The sequence below is a fragment of the Gobio gobio genome (genome assembly GCF_949357685.1).
Source record: "Gobio gobio genome assembly, chromosome: 20".
Classification (NCBI taxonomy): Eukaryota; Metazoa; Chordata; class Actinopteri; order Cypriniformes; family Gobionidae; genus Gobio; species Gobio gobio.
In genome coordinates, this window is record NC_137113.1 from 36,568,373 (window position 1) to 36,595,622 (window position 27,250).

The 27,250-nt window shown below is 36.7% G+C and overlaps 2 protein-coding genes across 3 annotated transcripts in view; one reads left to right on the forward strand and one right to left on the reverse strand.

The window, feature by feature from the left end:
- The first annotated feature begins 1,626 nt into the window (after window positions 1-1,626).
- Window positions 1,627-9,582, forward strand: prdm9 (PR domain containing 9). 2 transcript variants are annotated; one of them, XM_079846296.1, is made up of 6 exons: window positions 1,627-1,789; window positions 2,277-2,390; window positions 2,539-2,810; window positions 2,889-2,956; window positions 3,039-3,229; window positions 6,062-9,582. In XM_079846296.1, the coding sequence occupies exons 1-6, from the start codon at window positions 1,774-1,776 to the stop codon at window positions 7,987-7,989; spliced, it is 2,589 nt and encodes an 862-aa protein (XP_079702422.1). In that variant the 5' UTR covers window positions 1,627-1,773; the 3' UTR covers window positions 7,990-9,582. The 2 variants fall into 2 exon arrangements, with proteins under 2 accessions (XP_079702422.1, XP_079702423.1); XM_079846297.1 differs by having other exon boundaries at window positions 1,633-1,739.
- Window positions 9,583-10,024: 442 nt separating this feature from the next.
- Window positions 10,025-27,250, reverse strand: part of ppp1r9bb (protein phosphatase 1, regulatory subunit 9Bb) — a 38,865-nt gene continuing 21,639 nt past the window's right edge. The window contains exons 2-10 of the mRNA XM_079846160.1: window positions 25,506-25,638; window positions 22,843-22,963; window positions 22,638-22,742; window positions 16,636-16,771; window positions 14,655-14,804; window positions 13,328-13,381; window positions 12,634-12,863; window positions 11,827-11,926; window positions 10,025-11,680 (exon numbers count right to left, since the gene is read on the reverse strand). Of these exons, the coding sequence (XP_079702286.1) occupies window positions 11,627-11,680; window positions 11,827-11,926; window positions 12,634-12,863; window positions 13,328-13,381; window positions 14,655-14,804; window positions 16,636-16,771; window positions 22,638-22,742; window positions 22,843-22,963; window positions 25,506-25,638 (1,083 nt within the window). The 3' untranslated portion in view covers window positions 10,025-11,626. The remainder of the gene's footprint in view (window positions 11,681-11,826; window positions 11,927-12,633; window positions 12,864-13,327; window positions 13,382-14,654; window positions 14,805-16,635; window positions 16,772-22,637; window positions 22,743-22,842; window positions 22,964-25,505; window positions 25,639-27,250) is intronic.

Below are 27,250 nucleotides of genomic sequence, written 5' to 3' on the forward strand. Positions count from 1 at the left end.
CATCCTAGGTGTATATGACATTCTTCTTTAAGACGAATAAAATCGGAGTTATATTACAAAAGTCCAGGCTAATCCAAGCGTTATTACAGCAGTAATAGTTGTTCTGTTTTTGAAGTCCATAAAAAATGCATCTGTCTGTCAAATAACGTGCCCCACCCGGCTCCGGGGTGTTAATAAAGGCCTTCTGAAGCGAATCGATGCGTTTGTGTAAGAAAACTATCCATATTTAAAACTTTATAAAGTAAAGTTTCGGACGACCGCCTTCCGTGTTCAATTTATGGTAAAAGTGTCGAAAGGTCCTCTGCCGATCGAAAGACTAACGCGACCAGGTATGCTCGTCATGACGTCACGTACCCATCTTGAGTTTCACTTTCAACTTTCAACACTTTTCCATGGAAGCCGATCGTCTGGAACTTTAACCGTTATACAAAAGAGTTTATGGAGCAGTTAGCCCCATCCAGAAAATGAATTTGTGTCAATGGGCCTCTGCTGGATGTATACGGTAATGACTTTTTTTAATATGTCTGTATAGTGGAAAAAAATCTATGACTTTGATCTATAATTATTAAAGAATGAAACAGTAAAACGGCATGAAAATCACCACAGTGTTACTTGAGAAAATGTAGAACAAGAATCAGATGAAGTTTGCAGAAAACTATTTTATTTGATGTTTTTATGAATTTTTAAAATATGTCAATAGCGAGGTAAATAATATATGACTTTGATCTATAATTATTAAAGAATGAAACAGTAAAACAACATGAAAATCACCACAGTGTTACTTGAGAACATGTAGAACAAGAATCAGGTGAAGTTTGCAGAAAACTATTTTATTTTATGTTTTTATGAATTTTTTAAATATGTCAATAGCGGTAAATAATCTGACTTTGATCTATAATTATTAAAGAATGAAACAGTAAAAAAACATGAAAATCACCACAGGGTTACTTGAGAACATGTGGAACAAGAATCAGGTGAAGTTTGCAGAAAACAATTTGATTTGATGTTTTTATGAATTTTTAAAATATGTCAATAGCGGTAAATAATCTGACTTTGATCTATAATTATTAAAGAATTAAGTGAAAATCACCACAGTGTTACTTGAGAACATGTAGAGCAAGAATCAGGTGAAGTTTGCAGAAAACAATTTTATTTGTTGTTTTTATGAATGTTTACAATAGTCAATATGGTAAATAATCTATGACTTTGATCTATAATTATTGAATTGAAATGAAACAGTAAAACAACATGAAAATCACCACAGTGGTACTTGAGAACATGTAGAACAAAGGTGGAGCTTGCAGAAAACAATTTTATTTGATGTTTTTCTGAATTTTTTAAATATTTATAAATGGACACCAAGCGCCGGAACTGCAGTCTTTTTTTTTTATTATTATTATTAGACATAAAGACACACATTAACATTTACAATTATAACAAGATATCCAACTAAAAGGAATTGGGTTTACAATACATAAAACATATATAATAATGAATACAAATAATAGTAATAATAATTTAAAAAATAAAAATAAAAATAAAAAAATTGATTGTTTATGCGGACTGATTGAGTTGCAGTCTTTGCAGTCCACACGCACCGTGATGGCGTCACAGACAGACGCCGACGCATTACAACTTCCTGTTTTGGGAAGCGCTGAGTTGGTCTCTTGTTCGCTATCCAGCTAATAAGCTCGAATGTACAACAGGACTGCATAACCTGAGTGTGCGCACGGTGTTGGGTAAAAAGTGCAACTTACTGCGTTTAGTGGAACAATGTCGGACAGTCCGGGTGGGTGTTGCTGTATAACGTTACTAAAGCGAAGTACGTTAGTTAGCTAACTATAGACTTACCATGCTAGCTTTAGACGGCTCAAAACGACATATAAACATAAAAATGTACGTTATCTCTCTAGATAATTTCTCTTAACGGTTTAGATGAATCTACATTTGAACTTTGAATGACAAATGCGTTTCAGCAATGTATGCCATTTACGCCTGTTTAAACTGTTAAAACAAGGTCACCAGATTGTGTCACGACAGCCGTCGGTTAAAGAATGTATGTTCAATTTTGCCATGCCAGTAATTCGTAAGTTATTCTGCTGTTGTTTTATTTAAACTTGACATCTTATTTTAGTTGTTTTCTTGTTCACACGTGAGTTATGGTATAACAAAGGTTATAACACCATAACTTTTATTCAAGGGAAGGCATTTTTGCTCAGTAATGTTAGCACTGTAACATGTTAATAAAATACAGTTTTTCAACTGGTTCCTGACAGATTTGCCACCAAGTGATGAACATAATTTAGAGATAAAAGGCTCTATTACTAATTGTTCTTCTGCCGTGATGATGGAAGAACAGGACGGTAGCATGTTTAATGACCAACATTTCTGTAAGTAAATAACATACAAGCTTAAATAGACAGATGTTTACACAAAACAACATAATTAAAATGTATTTTCTTTCTTCTCTTTCATGTGTACCTTTTACACTCTCTCTGTCTACAATACCCTCTCCTTGTACTCCTTGCTTTTTGGCAGACTGTGAGATATGTCACCAGCACTTCATAGGCCAATGTGAGGTTCATGGGCCCCCATTATTTACATGTGACTCACCAGCAGCTATGGGCATTCCGCAGAGAGCTCTGCTAACTCTGCCACAAGGCTTGGTTATAGGTCGATCTAGCATCTCTAATGCAGGACTTGGGGTTTTCAACCAAGGCCAGACTGTGCCATTGGGCATGCATTTTGGACCTTTTGATGGAGAGGAGACCTGTGAGGAAAAGGCATTGGATAGTGTCTACTCTTGGGTAGTGAGTATCAACCTTAATGTTTTGTCATGTCAGTACAAGTATTGGGCTAAACATATAGTAATGCCTTTTTCTCTCCAGATGTACAGAGGCAATAATCAATATAGTTACATTGATGCAGGGAGGGACACTCACTCTAACTGGATGAAGTAAGTACTTCTATGCGCTTTGGTGTGTATTGTAGTTTATGCATTTATTTTGTAGTTGCCTCAATCTTGTGTCTTGCTTTAGGTTTGTGGTGTGTTCGAGGAGTGAGACAGAACAGAATCTTGTTGCATTCCAGCAAAATGGACGTATTCTGTTCCGATGTTGTCGCCCTATTAGCCCTGGGCAGGAATTTAGAGTTTGGTATGCTGAGGAATATGCTCAAGGACTTGGCACCATCTGGGATAAGATCTGGAATAAGAAATGCGTTTTTCTAGGTAACTACATCTTGAATGTTTACCTCCTGTGGGGATACTTTGTGCCATATTATCAACTTGCAGGTATTTTTCTTTATTCTGTAACATGTTCTAGAATAATTCTTTAACGAATGTTATACAGTATTAATAAATCAGCTCATTATACAAAGGAAACAATATTACAGATCGAGACAAAGTCAATTTACTGTTAAAAAATGCTATGCACAGTAATTTTGATTTGTTGTGACATTTTTACTAATATAATTAGTTGATGCCACATGTAGTACAGTATAGAGAGAGAGAGAAAATTACTCCTCAAAAAAGTCAGTTAGAAGCTCTCTCTTCCCGACTCATGGTGGGGGTTTTATTAATCTCAATTTTTCCGCTAAAATTAGCTTCACTGGAGTGGTGCCAAGTAGAGGGCTGCATTGGGATTGAGTCCCGCCGGGTCCCACGGGACCCAACGCAAATCTCGCGGGAGCGGGCGGTTTGAATTTTGCTGCGGCCGGGAATGGGCGGCTAAAAAAAAAAAACACAGCGGGAATCGGCGGGATAGGGAGGTTGCCTAACGACATGATGGAGAAGATGTCAATTGATGATGTAGAAAAGAACCTCAAACGAGGTATTTACAGCACAAAAGCTAAGCAAGGAAAGTCTGACATTTGGAGAAGTTTCTCAATTGTTTTGGTAGGCAAAATCATGCGGTATAACGTTATATGTATCCACATATTGCGCAGCTGGCAAATACATAGCTACTTGATCATAACTCACCAAAAACGCTCAGCACTCCCTGCAGGTCAAGTTGACTGTTTGGTGTTTTTGACAAACAATACATAGAAGTTTAGTGAGTGGAAATGGATTGTTTCTAAATGTCCGTTTGCTATTTTGTGTTCACATTACGTTCTGTTGAAGCATGTTTTCTCAGGTTTCCTTTCAGTCGGTCACGTTCGACGGAATTGGGATCTGTTTTTTGTTTCTCAATCTGTTTTTCTGTTTTCTGTTTTGCAAAGCAGTCTATTTTTATGTGCAAAGTTTTTGATAAAAACGAAATTATATTTGAATGTATTTCTTTTTTTTTTTTTTACATGCTGGCCAGGGAAACGAAACAAACAACCCCATGAATCTCTTTAATAATATCAATACAAATACGTGTTTTTTTTTGTCCTGCGGGACGGGAGAAGACACAAAATCAATGCATCTCTATTATTGTGCGGGAATAAATTCTCAGAGTTTTGCGGGTGCGGGCGGGAGTGGACATACATATTGCGGGAGCGGGCGGGAGTGTAACACATACGTTGCGGGAGCGGGGGGTAATGGTCAGAAATTCGGCGGGCGGGAGCGGGATGAAGAAAACAGTCCCGCGCAGGGCTCTAGTGCCAAGCATTTGGTAAACAATGGCATTAATATTTTTAGAGAGATCTGGCAATTAGCCTAAAAATAGACTTCAGTCACATTAATTATTGTAAATAATTAATTCATGAAATGACTGTGTCCTAACTGCATAATTTAATCAGATTTGTCATTATTATCTTTACTAAAATTTGTGAGTTCATCCAGATGTTATTTAAGAATTCCTGATTTAATTCACCTTAGAGGGAAGCATGTTTTTTTAGTTTTTTTTCTAGAAAGCTTCACTCATTTTTTCTTTCACTGGTATGTAAGGTGTAGTCAGAGACAGGCAGCTGCCAGTTAGATCTTGGGAGGTTTGGGGGTAGGGTTGGGTATCGTTTGAATTTTAACGATTCCGATTCTGCTTATCGATTCCGATTCTTAACGATTCCTAATTTTGATTCCAATAAGGTAAAAAAAAATTCACATTCACTCTAAGTCTTATTGTAAAACATTTCATAGGAGCTGAATACCATGAACAAAAATCAATAGGCTAAGAAAACTTACTTACAACTTTTGCCCATGGTTTAAAAATAACTGAGGAAAAACAACTAGCCTAACAAATTATCAATAAATTATCAATTGCACAAATAAATACAATTGAGCAAAGATATAAATATAGAAAGAAATAAACATTTTCAGGTATTCAGGTATAGAAACTGAATAATCAAATGTAAAATTACACTGCACTTTATTAATAAAATATAGGCTATACATTACAAAAAGTTCAATTATATTCTGTCTAGAACAGTGAGTGAGTTTTCTCATCTTTTGTTTGATTAATGTTGTCATAGAGACGGCATCCGGAAAATCTGCTGTCACTTTAAGAGCTGCACGAATTACACATATACGTTTTCATCTTTTCTTCTCAACTGTCAAGACATAACCAACTGTGTTTACGAGAATATTTTGACATATTTTGTATGTATTTGTCCGTTCGTGTACTGTGAAAAAAAACGAGGAAGAGAACTCGGTTCATTATCACAAGAAGCTGTTCTGTGCGCGTGTGTGTGTGTCTGCGGCACAGAATGTTTAAAATCCCCTTTTCTGTGCGCACGTTTTGGATGTGTGCAGAGCACGGAAAACCGTGCGCGAGTCTTTTGCGCACACAAGAACTGATAAGTGGAACCGAAATGCGCGTTTCTTTTCGAATTACCGGTTCTGGGGAATTTGGAACAGTTCTAAAATGGAGCTGGTTCTCGATACCCATCCCTATTTGGGGGGCAGGTCTCCTTCGTTTTATATTTACATTTTTTGCATTTGGCAGATGCTATTTATCCAAGACAACTATTTGAAGTTAGCGTTCGTGATTTTGCCATAAACATGTTATTTAGCTTAATTATAACTCTTAGGGGCTTCCATACTACTTGTGGAAATAGCTAAATAAAAAAACTGCCATGCATTTGGTGTTGATATCTGTCATAGCCTTGTGGCTATCCAATAATTTGATTTCTTTTTTTTCAGGTACAACTGAAGACCAGGCGACTCAGGACTGTCTCTGCCCTCATTGCCATTACTCCTTCCCAACTATTTTTTATCTGCGTGTTCATGTGAAGCGCTCGCATCCCGATCAGTATGCGCACTTCATGCAGACACAGCCGCTTGAGATCGAAGACCTCCCACCAGTTATAGACATAGACCAGTGCCTTCTGGACTCTGATGCAGCTCCTCCAACCCATATACAGCCAATTACAGAAAACTGTCAGGGTCAAATTTCAACCCTAAATGGACAACCCATCCATCACTCAGAAAAGTCAGACTGCACTGATTTGTCCGAAACATGCAGTAATGGTTTGAGTGACCAGGCAAACTGTCCTACTGAGATCTCAGATGAAATAAATAAATGTGGTGAGTGTGGCCGGAACTTTTTGAGATCTTGTCATCTGAAGAGACATCAGCGCACTATTCACTCTAAAGAGAAGCCTTATTGCTGCAGCCATTGTAAGAAGTGTTTTAGTCAGGCAACAGGCCTGAAAAGACACCAACAAACCCACCAGGGGGAGGAAAAGAAAGATAAAGATGCCGACAGACCTTCTGACATATATCCTTGCACTAAGTGCTCCTTCTCTTTTGTGGCCAAATTCAATTTAAATCAACATCTCAAACGGCATCACCATGGAGAGTACCTCAGATTAGTTGAGAGTGGCTCGATCACAGCAGGGACAGAGGGTGATAAAGAGATTAATTCTGACAAGCATGACCCAACCTATGAACCTCCCACTCGAGTGAAGAGGTCTGCAAAGAACCCCCTGAGAGGCAGGAGTCGCCCTAAAAAAGTGCCTGTTGGCCGACCACGGGGCCGACCACCTAAAAACAAGCAAGCAGCTGAGGTTGAAGTGCAGAAGAGTTTACCTGTCTGCACTGAGTGTGAACAAGGGTTCTCTGATTTGGAGACATTGAAAACTCACCAATGTGCAGGACAAGATAATAGTAAGATAGGGGAACCACAGGAAGCGCCAGCTTCCCAGCATGTCTGCGGTGAATGCCTGAGAGCTTTCAGTAATTTTGATCTTCTCAAAGCCCATGAGTGCATTCAGCAGGGAGACGGATCTTACTGTTGCTCCCACTGCAACCTTTACTTCAACCGTATGTGTAACCTTCGTCGCCATGAGCGCACTATCCATTCCAAGGAGAAGCCCTACTGTTGCACATTGTGCCTCAAGTCCTTCACCCAGTCTTCTGGCTTGAAGCGCCACCAGCAGAGCCATTCACGCCGCAAATCCCACCGCCAGAGCTCGGCCCTGGTTAATGCCACGATCTTTCCCTGCACATATTGCCCCTTCTCCTTCACTGATGAGCGCTATCTTTACAAACACATCCGCCGTCACCACCCAGAAATGAGTATAAAATATCTGAGTTTCCAAGAAGGGGGTGTTTTGTCTGTTGAAAAGCCTCACAGCTGCAGCCAGTGCTGCAAGAGCTTTAGCACAATCAAGGGCTTCAAGAATCACAGCTGCTTCAAGCAGGGGGAGAAGGTGTATCTGTGCACAGATTGCGGAAAGGCCTTCAGTTGGTTTAATAGCCTCAAGCAACACCAGCGCATCCACACAGGAGAAAAACCTTACACGTGTCAGCAGTGCGGAAAGAGTTTTGTCCACTCTGGACAACTGAATGTGCACCTCCGCACACACACAGGTGAAAAACCTTTCTTGTGTTCGCAGTGTGGCGAAAGCTTCAGGCAATCAGGAGATTTGAGGAGGCATGAACAGAAGCATTCAGGCGTTCGGCCATGCCAGTGCCCTGATTGTGGAAAAAGCTTTAGTAGGCCACAAAGTCTCAAAGCTCACCAACAGCTTCATAATGGCACCAAACTTTTCCCCTGCACTCAGTGTGGAAAAAGCTTTACTCGTAGATACCATCTCACCCGGCATCATCAGAAAATGCATTCCTGACTAAAGTAATAACAATAAGACTTCATGAATTCATGGATGCCATTTACAAAAAGTTTGTTGTTCCTGCTTTTAAGAACATCTTTAGTTCTTAAAAGTTAAAATGATGTAGCCAATGAAAAGATCCTGTTCCTGTCAACTTTTAGACAGATCTGAACTAGGCATTTTTGAGGATAACATAAGTGGGCACACAATTGCTAGGTGTAGTTGGTCCCCAAAAACAGAGTTATTGAAGCAAATGTGCAAAAGTATATTTTATTAATGACAATGTGTTATTGTCGAACAATATGTTCCTATTATCATAGTAAAATAATTTTGTAAATGTATGCGTTGCAAGATGTTTTCTCTTAGTCAAGAAACATGGAAGATGGGAAAATGAGGGTTTTTGTTATTATATTCAAAGAAGAAAATATTCTCTTTAAGAGTTTGCATAATGCATACATTTATTTTCTTTAAAGCTGGCATGTCTCCACAACAGAAAATGCACAAGGTCATCTGTTGTGCTTCTGTTAATATTTCACTTTTAGCTTATTTTAGTATAGATTATTTCCATAGTGGCTTTAACCTTGCACCGATAACTGCATTTCACTATGATTTACTGTAATTATGATTTTTCTTCAGTCTAGTTCGCCTCCATTACATTTTTATTTTAGTTTTGCTTTGGTTTCAAATGGGCCTCCTAAAAGAGAAATATTGTGATGCTCATTTGTATGCTGTGGCTGTGGTTGCTGTCATGTGTCTTAGCCATACTTGTATTCTGTATAAAATACAATGTGTTTGTCTATATTAAATTCAACGTTGTCATGATGTGTGCAAACGAGGTAGAAAAACAAACCCTCCACCACTTACCCCAAGAAAAAAAAGTTACCTTAATAAACAATAAAGAGCTGAGAGTTTATTCAAATTATTATGAAATAAGTATTATTACATGATGCCTACAAGTTGAGATCCTTCTATCTCTTATAATATTAGAGGACATTCCAAAACATGGGTCTACTGATTTCAAATGCTTTTAAAGATGCCATAATGATCACAAAGCTGTTTTTTTACTGAACTGTGAGTGTCAATCTTTATATATATTATCTGTGTTAATGCTTCAAATCTCTCCAAAAAAAACTTGGATCTTAGGGATTCAAGACTTTTCAGAGAGCTAGAAGGTGTTTGTGAGTTCTTGACATGCACATTGGGGCTATGCAAATGTCCTGCATCCTTTGAAATATTTAAAGTTCAAATGCATTAATGAAATAAAATAAATGAACAAACTTTTGTCTTTCTCCATTTGCCTATGAGCATAATATTTTAGTAACAAAGAGTTCTCTAATGCAGAGTATTCTACTCTAAAAGACTGAGCAGAAGAAAACTCCACAAGCTGTTAGGGTTGAAGTGGTTTGGGTCGCATTTTTTTAGATTTTAATTTATTTTCAATTAATTATACATTTAGAATAATCTGAAATCTTTATCAACACAAAGAATAAGTTGTATCAATTTCCTCATGCACATAGTTGTGTGGACGTGGACTGCAAAGAAGTCTTAGATACATCCAAGATTTATATAATATAGCACTTAATCTCATCCCAAATAAAAATGTATGTTTACAAAATATATGTGTGTACTGTGTATAATTATTATGTATATATAAATCCACACACATGCATGTATATACACTGATCAGGCATAACATTATGACCACTGACGGGTGACGTGAATAACTTTATTTCTTCATCACAGCACCTGTTAGTGGGTGGGATATATTAGGCAGCAAGTGAACATTTTGTCCTCAAAGATGATGTGTTAGAATATACAGTATATACATGCAAATATTTCTTAAATATATACATGTATGTGTGTGTGTATTTATTTATACATAATAATTATACACAGTAAACACATATATTATGTAAACACAAACTTTTATTTTGGGTGCGATTAATCGTTTGACAGCCCTTGCTCTCGACAGATTTAGTTAGTTGAAAAGTAACTACCATTATGTCCATGCAGTTAAGCTGTACCACTTAAAGAAAACAAAGCAACATTGGTTACAAATCCACAGTTGACTTTATTTCATAAAAGCACATTAACAAACCACATGTGTTTTTCATACAAGCCTTGCACTGGAAAAAAAAAGTTTTTTACATGCCTCATCGATTTAATTTAGTCCCGGTGTAAAGACTAATGGTGACACTAAATCTACAATCACAATCATTTATAGTTCTTGGTTCCTTCATACATTTCACATAATTACGTTAACAAAATGTCTTGCTTCCTAGAGGATGTGAAATTCACTGTCATATCTATAGGACATCTTTCTCTAAAACCAACAGCCTAGCTGTCTAGCTGTGCTCTGTATTAGGTTAAATTATACTGAACAATTCATGAGGCAGGTTCACTCCAGGCAGTATGTAGATAGTGTCCTATTTTTTTGTATTATTATTATTTTTAAATATATCCAGATTTCATGAAACTATTGTGGCCTCTACAGGTCAATCTCTTTCAACTGCTTTTAAATGTAAATCACACTCATTAAAAAAGAAGAAGAAAAGGGAAAAACTATACACAGGAGTCCAGTCCCATAATCATAAATGTGTCTGGTATAGCTGAACAAAAGAACAGTTCCACTGGTAAAAAGGAAGTAGCAAACACTTTTTTTTTTTTGTCTCTGTAAAGAAGGTATAAGGGGTGGTCGAAATGAACACTGGAGAGTGACAACACTGGAGTAATACTGAAAAAAGGCAGCAGTTGGTTTTTAAGGTTCAACTCACCAAAACCTTGCACAAGAGGTATAGGGTGAACTGATATAGGTCGAGACATTTGTAGTGAGAGAAACCCCTTGAAATCTGGCTATATATAGTAAGGCTAAGCTAAGTATGTTGTTTTGAATGACCACAAAATAGCTGAAATACATCCTTGACTTGTTCTTTAAGAGATAATTCATCATTTTGAGTCTTTCCTATGTTCCTCAGGTTCCGTCCATTCTACCATAAATGATGTGCTTCCCATTTTATATTAATATATACTTTTAAAGAATCTAGACAAATCATACTTCTTGTTTTATCACATACAACTGGCTCCTAAGGACAGTCCCAGTAAAGACATCAGGATAAAAGGGTGAAAAAAGAGTATTGAGACTTTTAAGGTACAGCAGCAAATGGCAGGTCATTATTAGAGTTTCAGAAACAGATGTCTTCAAACACAAGACGTTGTTTTCACCACTTCTGGTACAATCAGTGCCTCTGTTTCATTAGTTTCAAGGAAAATGTTCCACTGTAATGAAAGATCAGTCTTCCGTTCTGCCACATTTATGTTGTTAACATAACTTTAAAAAAAGACAACAGATTTTATTGTGTACATTAGATTATTACAGGAACAACTTTGGCAAAACTATCAATGACAGCCGAATCATTATCTAGAGTTAATATAAGGAAAATACAGAGGGTTTTAAAGAGCAAACACTGCAGGGTAAAACAATTATTCACAATACTAAGAATGAAGAAAAATCTCTAAAACCATAAAAAGCCTGAAATCAAGGTATGAATAAATGAAACTTGGGCTTACTGACAATAATCAAATGTAGTACAGATTCTCTATTTTCCCAGTTCCAGTACATTTACACTGAAGTAGTTATTTAAACAATTAATAACTTTTACGATGGATCCAGTGACTTCAACTCCTCGACCTGTGACCCAAGATCTATTACCTGTATAAAGAGATATTTCATATAACTGCTTAAACTGAATTGTCTAAATTGCCATATTTATAAACTGTATCATGGATATATTAGTGGTAGGCAAAATGATTTGTTCATTAGTATTACTAAATATTATAGGAATGTGATCACTCTACCTTGTCTTGGAGTTGTTCTGTGTCCTCCTTTTGTGAAGCTTCAGTCTCCTCTTCTAGAGTTTTCTGCTGAGCTGTTTTCTTCTTCAGTAACTCAATCTCCCTTTATGAAAAAAAATGGAATGCAAAAGACATTGATTAGATTCCTGAATACTCATTAATCTCATTAAAGTCTTGTGCATATAATGTTTTTGGACCACTGACTAAGATAAAAAATCTAGTTTAAAAATTATTTGCCAAGAAATAAGTCCTTAGAAATGTGATCTTTGTATTCATGTTCGTTTTAGTTTATAGCATTTTAGTAAAGGTTGTCATTTTTATTTAATGATGAACAGTAAAGATTTCTTTGCATCTTAGATACATGTGATGTGAACACATTTTTGATAAAGTTTTTTTTCTTTAACAATTGTGATATTTTTACGAAAAAGATTATTACAAACCTTTTGTTTCTGCTTGTTTTGTTAAGTTTTTATTACCATAGAATAGGTGTATCCAACTCATTTAATTTTGAATAAATTAATTGATCCAAACAAAAATGAGTGTCACATCGAGGGCCCTTTTACAGTTTATATAAATCCTAAAGGTTTTTTGTGTGTGTGTGTTTAGTACATATGTCTTCTAGAATGCAGCTATGTAATTCTAACTGTATGTGTTGTCTATTAAAATGTATTTATTAACCTTGTACATGAAATTAACATTACATTAAAATGTAAAAATAAAAGATGAATATGTGAACTTACATTCATCTTTAAAAATAACTCTACAGGATAAGAATGTAGATATGGATTAGTGTCATTTGTTTTGTCTCACTTTTGCTGATACTCTTTTATAAGGCGTTTAGCCTTGCTGTATTTGCGCTCTAGGGCCTGGTATTGAGCCTGTGTTTCTTTCAGGTGCTCATCCACAGCCTGGCACAGACTTTGCGCCTCCATCCAATATCCCTCCAGCTTCTCCATGCGCTCCCGATTCTCCTGCATGCTATGCTCCATCTGGGCTTTTTCAGCACGCCAGCGCTGCTTTTCCTGATCTGCATGATTCAGCTTAACACATAAATGCAAACAGTTGATTACTTTCTTAGACTTTCTTAGTCATGCAAATAGTGACATAAATGCGGAAAACTTTATGGCAGAGGAAAAACTTCCATATGTAAATGTTAAGGCCTAAAAATTCTGCCATCATTTGCTCTCCCTCATAGCATTATACTGTAAATATTATTTTCTTACTTTTGTAGAACAAACCGAGAAGTTTCCCAAAATGAAGAATGTAAGCCGCAATACACTGATAATCTTCCCTTCTACCAAGTTCTAAAGTCATAAATATTTACCCATTCAAACTTGATGCCTCAAGCCGTGTTGTAGAAGGTTTGATGTCAACAATGCCTTAATTTATAGGCAGGTTTGGAAAGAAAAGTAAATTAATTCTCATTTTCTGGTAAACTATCTCTTCATCCTAAGAAAACCCAGAATTTGATTATGACCAGTTAGCATTAAAAGGGTTATCATACCTTCCTCTTGAGCTGTTGGATTTCAGCCTGAGTCACAGCATGTTTGATCTGCAGCTGCCAAAGTAGTAAACAGATTAAAGAACGTTACTAAATCTGCTCTTTTGCAATGACAATTTAATGTAAAACAAATAAAACACATTTATGTAGTTTATGTAGAAAGACAGTTTGAAGGAAAAAACTCCAAATGGTCTAACACACTGGTTAGACCATTTGGAGTTTGTCCCTTCAAACTGTCTTTCTATATAAACGTATGCATTTTTTCATCATACATGGTAGTACAGTAATTTACCAATTTCAGGTATAATATTTTGTTACCGTTCAGTTCAGCCCTACATAATTAGGGCATTTAATTAAAAATTGTGATTCAAAAGGTTGCTTTACAAACTTATTGCAATGCTCTGTTTAGGTTTAGTTTTCATTAGCTATGTTTCTATCCATCTAAATTCTAAAAATGCGCATTAAAAACGTATGCAGTCGTTTGAGTCATGAAAGCATGCGCATAAACTATGATAGAAAGACATTTACTGAATAAATTCCTCGATGGGCATAAAAAATAATGTGACTTTGTGCGATGGGCCGGCATAACTTGACTAACCAGCGGAACAATCTTTTTGCACAGCATCTGAAATGCTGTTTTGGTTGTTCTGAAATGCCTGAGCAAAGTCTGTTGTCAAAGTGGTTTGGTGTAATTCCCTCCCAGAACTCTTTTACATGACTGCGTTCCCAAACAGCAGCAAGATGACATGTTTATTGCGTTTCGTCTCCATGCTCTGAAACGCAAGTAATTTATTATATACGAAATTATTCGCAAATGTTTTATGCGATATTCCAATTTTGACCATAAGTTAAATTTGCAACTTTGGATGGAAACATAGCTATCGTTTCCTGGTTTGGTTTGCCTGTGTTCATTGTTCCATCTGCTTGTTAATTTCCATGGTTTTAAATGAGTTAACACCTGTTCTGTTTTTCCCTTGATTACTCCCTGTTTATAAACCCTTAGTTTCCTTTGTTCAGTGTTTGGTCTCGTTTCAGTTTATGTGGTTGAGTTGATCCCTGTTATCTCCTGTTCGTTTATTATTGGATTTAAAGACTATTCTTTGTTTGAGTGTCTTCGTTGTGCGCTTTATTACAACAGCCACACTTGACACTTAAAGTTTTATGGGAAAATCTCTTCCGTCTCTTGACGTCATCCGTCTATTTTAAAAGCTGAGAAATCATTTGTTTTTACTTGCAACTTTAACACAAGTACATTTTTCATTAGATACTGGTCAATATAATTTCTCCTTATGCTTTAAACCCTTGTTGTCGAGGTCAATGTGTGTCTTACTTCTTTATATTTGTGAGCAAGCTTCTCAGGGTCAACTTCCACCGGTGACAGCATGTCCTCATTTTCGGCCAAGTCAAACACCTCTATGGCACTAGGGTATGTGGGGCTCATCTCGTCTTCTTCCTCTTCATCAGTGCCATAATCACCCTGCTAGAAGGGAAGGACAATGGAACCGCTTAAGTTTTAAACATTGAAAAAAAAATTCTGATAAACAAAAGAAAAATAAAGACTTTTTACATCTGCTAACTAAATGCGCTAAAACGCTCTTCTTTTCTAAAATCAGGGTAGAGATATGGTGTTATGGCAGTTTAATACCAGAACAAGTGAGAACGAGCAACAGCTGAAGTTTAAAATGTACATATAACACATTCTACACAAGATACAGTGCAATAGAAAAGAATACAGAGTCTCTGGATGCTTTTTAATTTAAATGCAATGTATCCACCTTATTTTTAACATAATACCGAGTGCAGCCATTTGTAAATTGAATGTATCTGGCTTCACACGGAATTCCATACCAATGGATACCACTGAGGGAATGACGGGACAGCCAGGACAGATCTGATTGGGTGACTGTTGTCATGACACCTTATTATTATGCAGATGATGATAAAGATAATGATTACTCTGGTATATGTTATACTGTTACTGTTACTCTGATGTATAATGTTTAAGACTGTTATTAATGTAGTCAAACATTTCACACAAACACTAAAGTGTTGAATAAGTGAACTAAACAAACTGGGCCCTATTTTAACAATCCAAGCGCATGGTCTAGTTTAACGATGGGAAAAATGTTTCGGTACGCCAGGCGCATGGTCTAAAAGGGTTGTTCCTATTCTCTTAATTGGTCATTGGTGTGTTTTGGGCAAAATGTGCAATAAACCAATCAGAGTCTCACCTCCGATTCCCTTTAAAAGCCAGTTGCGCTCACACCATAGCGGATTCGCTATTTACATGGCAGAATTTGCAAGCGGAAAAATGGAATGATTCTCTAGCGAGGAAATGGATCTGCTCGTCCATTGACACCTGCTTGCTCATCATTACTCCAAATATGTAGGCTAATTCTGATACATGAAATTACTATCCATTATGACATGTAGGCATTTTTATATTTATGTACACAATAATAATCTTTTACATTTAAATTCTTAAATTTTTCAAATTTAAAAATGTTTTTGTAATAAGTGTGTGTACACTGTAAAGTCCGTAAAAATAGGACATAATGTACTGTATAAATATGAAGGAATTTTCAGTATTGTTTTTTTACAGGTGTTTTACAGGTACACCTGTATTTTGAATTTGTGTTTTAAGAGTTAACGGAAATTTCCGTAAAATTACTGGATAATGTCCTGGCAAAAAATGACCAGTACGCTTTCCGTTTTTATTTTTTACAGTGTAATAAGCAGTGTTTGCGCGTTGTGGACCCGCCAATATGCGCATATTACTAACGCGCTCTTTAAATAACAAAAAAAAATATTGTGCCTTTGACTTTAGACCAGGTTTTTGTTGGTCAATGGCGCAGTCTATTTCAGTTGCCTCAAAAGAGCAACGCGCCAACAATGCGCCTGAACACACCTTGTTTTCAGACCAGTACGCCCATGGGTGCACAAATGGGCGCATATGCATTTGCTATTTAAACAATGTGGCGCATGACGTGAAAATGATAACTGTGTCAGGCTGAAACTAGCAAAAACACTTGCGTCGTGCCTGGCACCGCATTGTGCCGGGTGTATGATAGGGCCCACTGTCTCTAAATGATCATAACTGTCCAATAGTGCTTCAGCAGCTGGTATTCTTTTACCTTCTATTTTACTTTTAATAAACTTATCACCGCTACTTTTACTCACTTCTTTTAGTAGTTAATATATTCACAATAACTGATTTCAGTCTGTTACAGCAAAAACAAAAAAATCTAATACAATTATTATGAGCTCCCAATTCACACGTTGTTCAAATAAAAAAGCAGGTACACACAGACCTCTTCCTCATCACCCATGTAGTTTCCATATCGTTGTTCCATCACTTCCCGTTGCCAGCGCTCCTGTTCAAGGGTCTGCTGGATCAGCTGTGCGACTTCACTTTGCTCTCCCGGCTTCTCTCTCCCAATTATAAACCTAGGAACAGAGGTGTTTATCACACAGCTTGTGGCAATCCAAAGTCTTTATCTGTTAGTGCTTGCTTATACTCTAGGCTACAAGGGGTATTAGTTCTCTTTCTTTCTACTTCTACTTCCTTTCGTCCTTTAAAGGGATCATCGTACATTCTCATACATTTGATAATCATTTTACTTTCTCCTGAGGTCCACTTACAATGACCTTTAGAATAAAAGGGTTGCTTTTGGTTGCAAGATTACAGTGTAAATGCCCTTTTTGTGTTCTTTAGAATCAGTAACAGTCTGTGATTCAACAGCCCTGCATTTCATAAAGACAATCTGCACTGAAATGTGTCGCTGCAAACTGCAATTGCTTATTTCTAATGAGTTCTTTAAAAAATAATATGCAGAGTGGCAGGTCACAATACAGCCAGGTAGAGCACCAGATTTGGCAGACATAATTCTATATTGTATATAATATAAATAATTGTAATTAAATGTTCTTTTTTAATTTGTGCCCTTTAAAAGAGAACTTAAGACCGTCTTCTTTTAAGGGCAAAAATTAAACAATATATATATCATGATGGTTAGATGGCAACAATATTTACTGTTGTTTACTTCTGATAAATCCTTTATAGAATCCCCTTTGCTGCTCTGTCTGCCCTCATTTATATTTATCCATCCTCAATTTCCTCCCTTTTCTTCACTTCTACATTGTGCGTGTCTCTTCCCCCCAGTGTCTGGTTTCATATAACCCTCTCCTTGTTCTGGCCTCCCCCTGTTGACACTTATCTATCATAATGAAATGTACTATTCTTCTCTTCTAAATACAAGCTTTGTAACACATCATAATTACAACTGTCACATTGACCCCCATTGGCTGATTCCTGAATGAACTAAGGAAAAGAGCAGGGAAAGATCCATACTCCATATAAGAATGCAATGAACCCACGTCATTCTTTAAACACTTAAAGAGCAAAGTTTTATATTAGTGGAAAGATTGTATCAAAATGTTAATTTCACCACGTTTTCGGGGTAGAAATGGGTACAGTGTTCCCATAACAAAGAGACCATGCAAACATTACACACAAGCTGTAGGCAAAATATTACACAAGTCTAATGACAGTGTGCGACCTGCCCTGAATTCACACAATGCGTTTATAAAGTAAAAGAGTTTGAAATAAAGCAGCTAAATGCTGTAAAAATCAAGCTGGAGTGGAGTCTAAGCATGGAGTCAAATGTACAGGCTATAATTACTTTGTATTTATTGCTGCCTTCAAGTCTGTCTGGGAAGTTACTACTTACCATTTCGGAAGTTGTAATTATGATGTGATTTGTTCAAGTGATTTTGGTATGGGAACAAAGCATAAATGGGGCAATATAATAATTCTTTCTCTTTTTCAATTTCCAAAAAACACAAGAAGCTGTTTTAGCACCAATGTGACAAAATGAAAAGCAAAGGATGTTTTAGATGAGCTTTATATATTCTTTATATATTGTATTTTATAGGGGTGTAAAGATATTCAAACCGAACCGTAAAACCACGATACACCACCCACGGTTCGAACCGCGATCCTCTCATGACGAACCAAACACGCCCCGCCCCCTGTTGCCCCAGCCCAGCTCTCACTTCACCTTATGCCACAACATTATGTTTTTCTTCATTGACATTTGATTAAATAGTAATTAGTACACTTTTAACAACTAATAAGAGCTGTAACATCAGCACGCACTGTATATCACTTCAAAGCGCAAGAGAAACTGAGCATGCAACGCTACGATGTCAATTCGTAAGTCATTAAATAAAAGTAAAGTACCCATAAATCACGTAACTGGTTCGACGTGTGTTAGCTGGGAAGGATTTGCATGCAGGTATGATGTGCAATTTGTTTATCAGGAGCAGTTTTCATGTTTCATTAACAGTTCATGATGTAGGATATTGTGTATTTGCCATGGTAACTGTTGTTTCCACAACCCCAAAATGCCACTTTATTTTCACTTTATTTTGTTTATTTTTAAATGAGTGTGGTGTACTTAATTGTATTAACAAAAACTGCTATTTAATAGCTTTAATAGCTTATAGGCTTATCATCAGTATTAGTCATATTCATACAATTAATGTGTTTGTTAAGTAGGCTAAAGTGGGAAATTACGTGTGTGTGTGTCATCAATTTTTATTAAATAAATGTGCTTGTTTTTTTAAACATTATGGTAAATGGTAACACGAGTAGATTATTTCTGACTAGTATACAGTGGAGGTATTTACAACCCCAAATCAGAAAAAGTTGGGACAGTATGGAAAACGCAAAAAAAAAAAAAAGAAGTGCTTTCTAAATTTACTTTGACTTGTATTTCATTGCAGGCAATATGAACAAAAAATATTTCATGTTTTGTCTGGTAAACCTCATGTCATTTGTAAATATGCATCCTTTCCTGTCATTCATACCTGCAACACATTTAAAAAAAAGTTGGGACAGTAAAGCATTTACCACTTTGTAATGTTGCCATTCCTTTTCACAACACTTAAAAGACGTTTAGGGACTGAAGACACCAAGTAATGAAGTGTTTCAGGTGTAATTTTGTCCCATTCTTCCTGCAAACAAGTCTTAAGGTGGGCAACAGTACGGGGTCTTCGTTGTCGCATTTTGTGCTTCAAAATGCACCACACATTCTCTATTGGAGACAGGTCGGGACTGCAGGCAGGCCAGTCAAGTACCCGTACCCTCTTCCTCCGCAGCCAGGACTTTGTAATGTGTGCAGAATGTGGTTTTGCATTGTCTTGTTGAAATATGCATGGACGTCCCTGGAAAAGATGTCTTCTTGAAGGCAGCATATTATGCTCCAAAATCTCTATGTACTTTTCAGCATTAATGGTGCCTTCACAGAAGTGCAAGTTACCTTTGCCAAGGGCACTGACACAACCCCATACCATGACAGACCCTGGCTTTTGGACTTGTTGCTGGTAACAGTCTGGATGATCCTTTTCTTCTTTGGTCCGGAGCACACGGTGTCCATTCCTCCCAAAAAATACCTGAAATACTGATTCATCTGACCACAGTACACGTTTCCACTGTGTGATGGTCCATCCCAGATGCCTCCGAGCCCAGAAAAGTCGACGGCGCTTCTGGACACTGTTAACATAGGGCTTCCTTTTGGCACAGTACAGTTTTAACTGGCATTTGTGGATGTAACTACGTATTGTGGTACTTGACAAAGGTTTGCCAAAGTAGTCCTGACCCCATGTGGTGATATCGCTTATAGATGAATGACGATTCTTGATGCAGTGAGGGATCTGAGGGATCGGAGATCACGGTTGTTCAGCTTAGGCTTGCGCCCTTGTCCTTTACGCACTGAAATTCCTCCAGATTCCTTGAATCTTTTAATTATGTCATGCACTGTTGAATGTGAAATATCCAAATCTCTTCCTATCTTTCTTTGAGGAACATTGTTTTTAAACATTTCAATAATTTTCTCACGTATTTGTTGGCAAACTGGCGATCCTCGGCCCATCTTTGCTCCTAAAGGATTAGACCTTTCTTGGATGCTGCTTTTGTACCAAATCATAATTACAATCACCTGTTGACATCACCTGTTTCAAATCACATCATTATTTAACCATTTTACCTCATTACTAGCCCTAAATTGCTCCTGTCCCAACTTTTTTTGAAATGTGTTGCAGGTCTGAATGACAGGAAAGGATGCATATTTACAAATGACATGAAGTTGACCAGACAAAACATGAAATATTTTGTGTTCATATTGTCTGCAATGAAATACAAGTCAAAGTAAATTTAGAAATCACTTCTTTTTTTTTCCATACTGTCCCAACTTTTTCTGATTTGGGGTTGTATTTCATTTTAGTTTACTCAGGTATGCTAACTGCTCTAAAGAAAACATGAAGCCAATGTATAAAGTTAATAAAGATAAAGTTGTGTAAGATAAGTTAAATTATTGCTGTAGTGAATATAGTGAAAAAGTGAATATAGTGTTATTATTGCTGGTGCCCTGCCATGAACCATGACTCCACAACAAACAGAACCGAACCGAACCCTGGCTCCAAAACCATGACATGAACCGAACCGTGGCATTGGTGTATCGTTACACCCCTAGTATTTTATCATTCTCAAGGTGCCACATGACATGAGTCATAGGAAATGCAGGTTTGTCACATAAATCTGTTGTCTGATTAGGGTTTCTCCAGGTTTTATGAAGGTACATTTAATACATTTTTAAGACCTTTTTTAAGACCAATTAAAGAAAATGTAAGGAATAAATTGAAGGGAACTTAACATGTCAATATGTTCTCTAAATGTAAATATCATAGCACACAATTTTGAAAATAAAGTTTGAAAATACTATTTTCAACAGGTCTCCATACCTTTCTAATTAATTTGACAAAAAATAGCTTAAAGTTTGAGAGAAGAAATCTTGATCTTGTAAAAAAAGTGATTTTATGATTAAAACAAGAACAAATATCTGCCAATGTGTTCATAAAATCAACTTAATTCAAATCTAATTAATTGTCATACCCAATGACAGATATTTGTTCTTGTTTTAAGCATAAACTCACTTTATTTTGTTAATTTTTTCAGAAAACAAGACTTAATTTCTTCATTTTGATTGTCATTAAATGTATCTTGATTTAAGGATGCTTAGAATTTGAACTGGAAATGAAAAATCCTGAGGAAGAACATCATTTTTGGCAGTGCATGCAATTGAATTCTGCAATTAGGGCCCTATGAAATCAGTTTTATTTATTTATTTATTATAGCTTATTCTGCTTTAATGGTTAAATACAATTTTACCGACTTTCATTCATCTTATTAGCACAAATTAATATATTTTAATGAAATAAGAAATATTTCTGTCCTTCCATTGACAGTCTAAGCAACTACCACTTTGACGCTTCAAAAAGTTCATAAAGAGATAATACGAATCCATATGAATCAAGCAGTTTATTCAAAATTTTCTGAAGAGACTCGATCGCTTTATATGATAAAGGAAAGTATTATGGGTTTGGAACGACATTAGGGTGAGTAAATGATGACGGAATTTTCATTTTTGGGTGAACTAACCCTTTAAGGCCCTGTCCACATGAACACGGGTATTTGAAAAACCACAGCTTTTTCTTTGCAGTTTGGTCGTTCGTCCACACGCAAACGCAGTATATCCGGACACTGAAACCAAACATTTTTAGAAACTCTGGTTGCAGAGGATTCGTGTGGACAGTGAAACCGGAGATTTTGGCTTGTTGCGTCAGAACCGGAACCGGCAATAAAACAATTTCCAGGCTTCTGATTGACCTACATGTCTTTACGGTTAGGGTTATATTGTCAACTGTTGGTTTGGCATGCTCTTGATAGCGCTTTATAGCGTGTTTTTGCGTTTTCATGTGGATGCAATTTTTTTTTTAACGGAGGAGGGAAAAACTGTTCATAAAAATACCTGTGTGGACTAGGCCTAAGTCTTCTGATCTACTCTTGATTTATTCATCCAAAATTTGACAAATTCCGTGACATTCTGCATTATACAGTAAATTTCATTTTTATGAATGGATTCTCCAATTCCGTCCATGTTCTCTGCATCGCAGAAATCATAGGGCCCTAATTTAATGCCATGATATTGAATTTAAGACTTTCTGATCCAATTCAAGACATTTTGAAGGACTTAAATTGTGAAAGGTCAAATTAAGACTTTTCAATATTTGTGCCTACAGCAATAGGTGAACTTCAGTTTTTAACATGCATTAAAATATAATGGTGGCTGTAGACTAGATGACTTGGTAAATATAAAAGATAAGAAACTGAAAAGATGGGACTTAAATGGAATTAAACTATATCAGGAAGGTGAAATGTCTATCAAAGTGATCTATATTCAGCTGATCTTACCGAACTGTACCAGATGTGTTTCTCAGGACAGAGGCAGCAAAACTTTGAGTTACACCAACCAGGCTTGTTCCATCCACCTCCACTATCAAATCATTCACCTGGATCCTGAAAGAGATTAAAGTGAGCAATGTGGTCATTGTGGAATGAGTTTCAGTAATCAAGTCAATAAATAACTATGATGCTGTGGAATATGCATAACATTTACCTGCCATCCCGATGAGCTGCCCCTCCCTCTGTGACGGTCTTGACAAATATGCCGAGCTTCTCCAATCCCATGTCAGCTCCAGCACCCATACCAATAATACTGATACCCAAACCCTCATTGTCTGTTAATGGACAACACAAAATGAAGAATTCAATCTTTAAAACGTAGCATGCAATGGCCGCAAAGATGTATTTGTACATTTAAGTCACACTTAAAAGAAGTATATATATAATTGCATTCAATAACAAAATATCAAACCAAATCTGCCAATAAATGATTTTTGGCGTGACTTTGCATCACGATCACCAGCTGGAGTGCCCTTGATAGCCACCAGAGAGCACTCCACCCCAGATTATTGTCAAACTACATTTCCTAGGCTGAATCCGAAATCGCCCCTAAGCCCTCATTCACTATTCCCTACATTAGTCCACTAATATAGTTCACTTGAAGGAGTGAATGAAAACGACTGCATGAAGTTGGACAGCCGTTGAGTGTACATTTGGCTGTACACTTGCGGTGCAATGTGGGATTCAATGAGTGCACTCAATAACGTGCCTTTAAAAGTCATGTATCTCTCAGTCACTCTTTGCGAAGTCTCGTATGTGTCCGCACGGCATTGTCTTTGGTTTATCATGTTCATGGCTTTTGACTTTCTGCACGGTTCCTTCGGATTTCTCTGTTTTGCCTGTGCCCTTGGCTCTGTTATTGTTTAGACTATTTTCCTGTGTTTTGACCTCTGCCTGTTTTTTGGATTACGTTTTTGGATTACCATTTAATAAACTACATGGATCTTCATTTGGAACCATTGCGTCTTCAAGCAATTCATGACAACTTTTTAAGCAACTTGTGTTGCGATTATATTTAATTTATGTATGTACTGAAAGTCAGTTCCTCTTAAATTTACACATGTGTAGTTCATCACATATGAACATATTCCACTCACCTTTAAGAACCAGTTTCAGTTTTAATCCAGTGAAGTGACTGTATTTACAATATAGCACAGAATTGAGTGTCTTACTGTTTTTATTATTATTACAACAATACTACATAAAATATTATTGCACAATATTGAAGCACATTCATTAGGAAGATACATCCTCTAAACTGGTTAGCTTTAACAGTTGCTTCTATGAGTGCCCTGTGTTATATAACCATTTAGTTCTTTTAATACTCTTAAAGGTGCAGTGTGTAATATTTATGAGGATCTATTGACAGAAATGCAATATAATTTACATAACTAGGGCCCTATAATTTCCGCAATCACAGAATTGGCACATTAACGCGGAATCTAGTGTTAACGCAGAATTTTGCTGAATTTTACATATTTGGAATGAAATTCTGTTTTGTGTGGGAGAAGAACGCATGTCTGGGGAAAATGCAGACCAGGGGAAGCAAATCTGGGCGACACCCCTCCCGTAATTTCAGCTCCCCCTTCAAAACAATGAAAGTATGGCGAAGCGGCTCTCCACGGCTCTGCTTTCGTCTGCGAAAAAGTTAAGAAACTCGATGCTAAGCCCGCAGTACCGAGCCGAGCAGTTCCCGCGTGACTTTTATGTGTCAGTTGAACTTTTGTTTTAGTCCTATATTTTTTACTTGAAAAAAAAGCTAATGGAGCACTTTCATTTAAACTTATATAAACTATGTAACGCTTTAAAAAAAAATAAATAAATAAATAAAACAGAAAAATAAACAGGGCAAAGAGCAACAGAAATATAGAACGCATACATGCGATGTTCACAGCTCACGCTCCATCTACGGACTGCCTACTCATCAGCGAGTGAGTGAGTGAGAGAGTGCGTTCAGCCTTAAAGGACCAGTACTTAATTCTACTTGTTACAACTAATATAATTTATTTTACTGGACAGTTTAAAGCTCATAACCATTAATATTTTGTTATGACTTGAAGTACTTAGAGTGCAGTGTTATGTTGCATCATGCAGTATTTGTCCTGAAAAGTACTGAGTAAATGTGATGTTTGTTACCTCAATAAATTTAAGGTCATTCCTATTTTATGTTTCGTTCTATTACATTAACATTAAAAGCATGCTCTTTTTTACGACTAAAACAGTAAAGGAAAAAAAAATGAATTCCCAAAAATTTAAACATATTTGGGAAAAATAAAACAGATTTTATAGGGCCCTATATACTATGTTTTCTGTGGTGTATAAAGACTTTACATAATGAACCGTTATGTTTTTATTACCTTAGAATGAGCAATTTCTACACCGTGGGTCCGCTTACAGTGAAGTCACCATTTTGCGCAGTCATGTTTCTACAGTAGCCCTAAATGAACAAACTGCTCTACAGAGCGCTAGCTACTCTCTACTGTCTCAGGCGACGACATCTTTGTCCGGTGTTGGCCACCTGTAGCTTCTCTATGTGCTTTGAAAGGGAGGGGTGAGTGGTGGGCAGTTGCAATTTGCAACCTCACCACTAGATGCCGCTAAGATTTACACAGTGCACCTTTAAATTCAACATTCTATCCACTAGATTTTTGTATCTAACCAGCTACATAATTAAGTGAGTGGGTAGAAGGGTGCAAGTATTACTATCTCATATGTGCATTTGGAATACCCAACAAAAATCACAAAAATGTCATTGCTTTTTTATTTAAATTGCAATGTTACGTATCAGTAAATCATATTTAAAATACCCTCCATTACCTTTCTCCAGTTCAACGGGGAACAGGTCCAGCCTTTCCACACGTTTCTCCAGCTCATACTCAGCAGAAGCAGCCATGGGGTCCACGTCATCATTCCTCCTATCATAGTCCTCATTAGAATAGGTTGTGAACACCTAAAAATTTGATCATACATTAATGACCACGTTTTGAAGACCTTTAGAAACAAGCTTTTCAATCATGTATTAAAATAACCAATTTTGTTCCCTTTTTAGGACATAAACTCTCCACTGCTTAATAGATTCACAATATTTTGCATAGTAGAATCATGGGCGTCACTAGGCCCTTTTTGGGGGGTTCTTCAGCCCCCCCTAAACTTCTGTCCAGCCCACATAAAAAAATGTGTGATTAACCTTTCAAACATATGAAACTGGCGGAAGGCTTCGGCTTCGCCCCATCTTTTAATCTGCGTTAATCAGCGTGTTCTTCGATCTGCTTTGGTGGCGAATAGAGCACACGTCAAAAGCAGAGGTGTGTGCGTTGATCTGAGCCGCATTGGTCTGTCACCGCTCGTCAATGTCAAAATATTTGAGAAAACCAATCAAATCGGAGTAGGCGGGCTTTATGTACGCACAGATGCTGATGAGGCTGAGCGCGAATTTTAGCAGCGGGACTCGCCGTCAAGTGCGAGATAAGTATTAGTAAATTAATAAACTTTTGCCTAATTTTGCCATTTTGATTTGAAATAGGCCTATGTAATGTAATTTTGAATTTAATTAACAAACAAGAAATATTAACAAGTAATATTAGTAATAAATGTGTGCGTATTGTAAATTTAATAATTCCATGTGTAGCTCTCAGTAAATAAAAAAGCTAAACTTTTTACAGCCTATATTGGGCATAGGATTAATGAATGTGGGCATATTGTGAATTAATTTAATAAATTGAGTTAGGCTACCTAGCTTTCCTGTTAGCCTTCAGTAAATTAACATGTCTACAAAAATGATTCATAAAACATATAAATATCAGTTAAACATATGTTTACTTTCTTCACTGACAAAAATGGAAAAACTTTATCAGTCATATCTGCCCACTGACATGGTTTTCAAGCTATTGTTATCTAATTTTTTGGCATTCAGAACATTTTAAAATGCTCATATGTAGATCATAGAAATCAAAATTTTCTAGAGGCGCCATGCCCCCCAAACCCCCCTAACTACCTCACATTTAGGATCTCATTGATTATAAACCTGCCTACATTGTATGATTAAGGGATGTACAATATGGTCATGCAGAATGAGGCATTAATATTTGCTTTATAGGTGTAAGTAATAATAAACAGCCAATATCCTAATATGCTTACTAATAAGCTAGTAAATAGTGAGAATTGGACCCTAAACTAAAGTCTTACCAATTTTTTTTTTCATATCCTCACTGCGGGCTGAGCCCCCCTAAAATGAAAATCCTAGAAACGCCCCTGAGGAGAACCACATCATTACACATCATTTCACAGTACCACATCATTACGAAATTTAAGAGCACATCTCTGCAAGCTGCAGAATTTGAGGAACCATTCATGTCTGGCCACAAATGGTGCACTCAGAGGATTAAGCAAATTAGGCAACTTAAAGGGATAGTTCACCCAAAAAAAATTTTTTTGTCATCATTTACTTACCATCATGTTGTTCCAAACCTGTATGAGTTTCTTTCTTCTGTTGAACACCAGAGAACACAAGATATTTTAAAGAATGTTGGTAACCAGACACATCAACCGTTTGATTACCAACG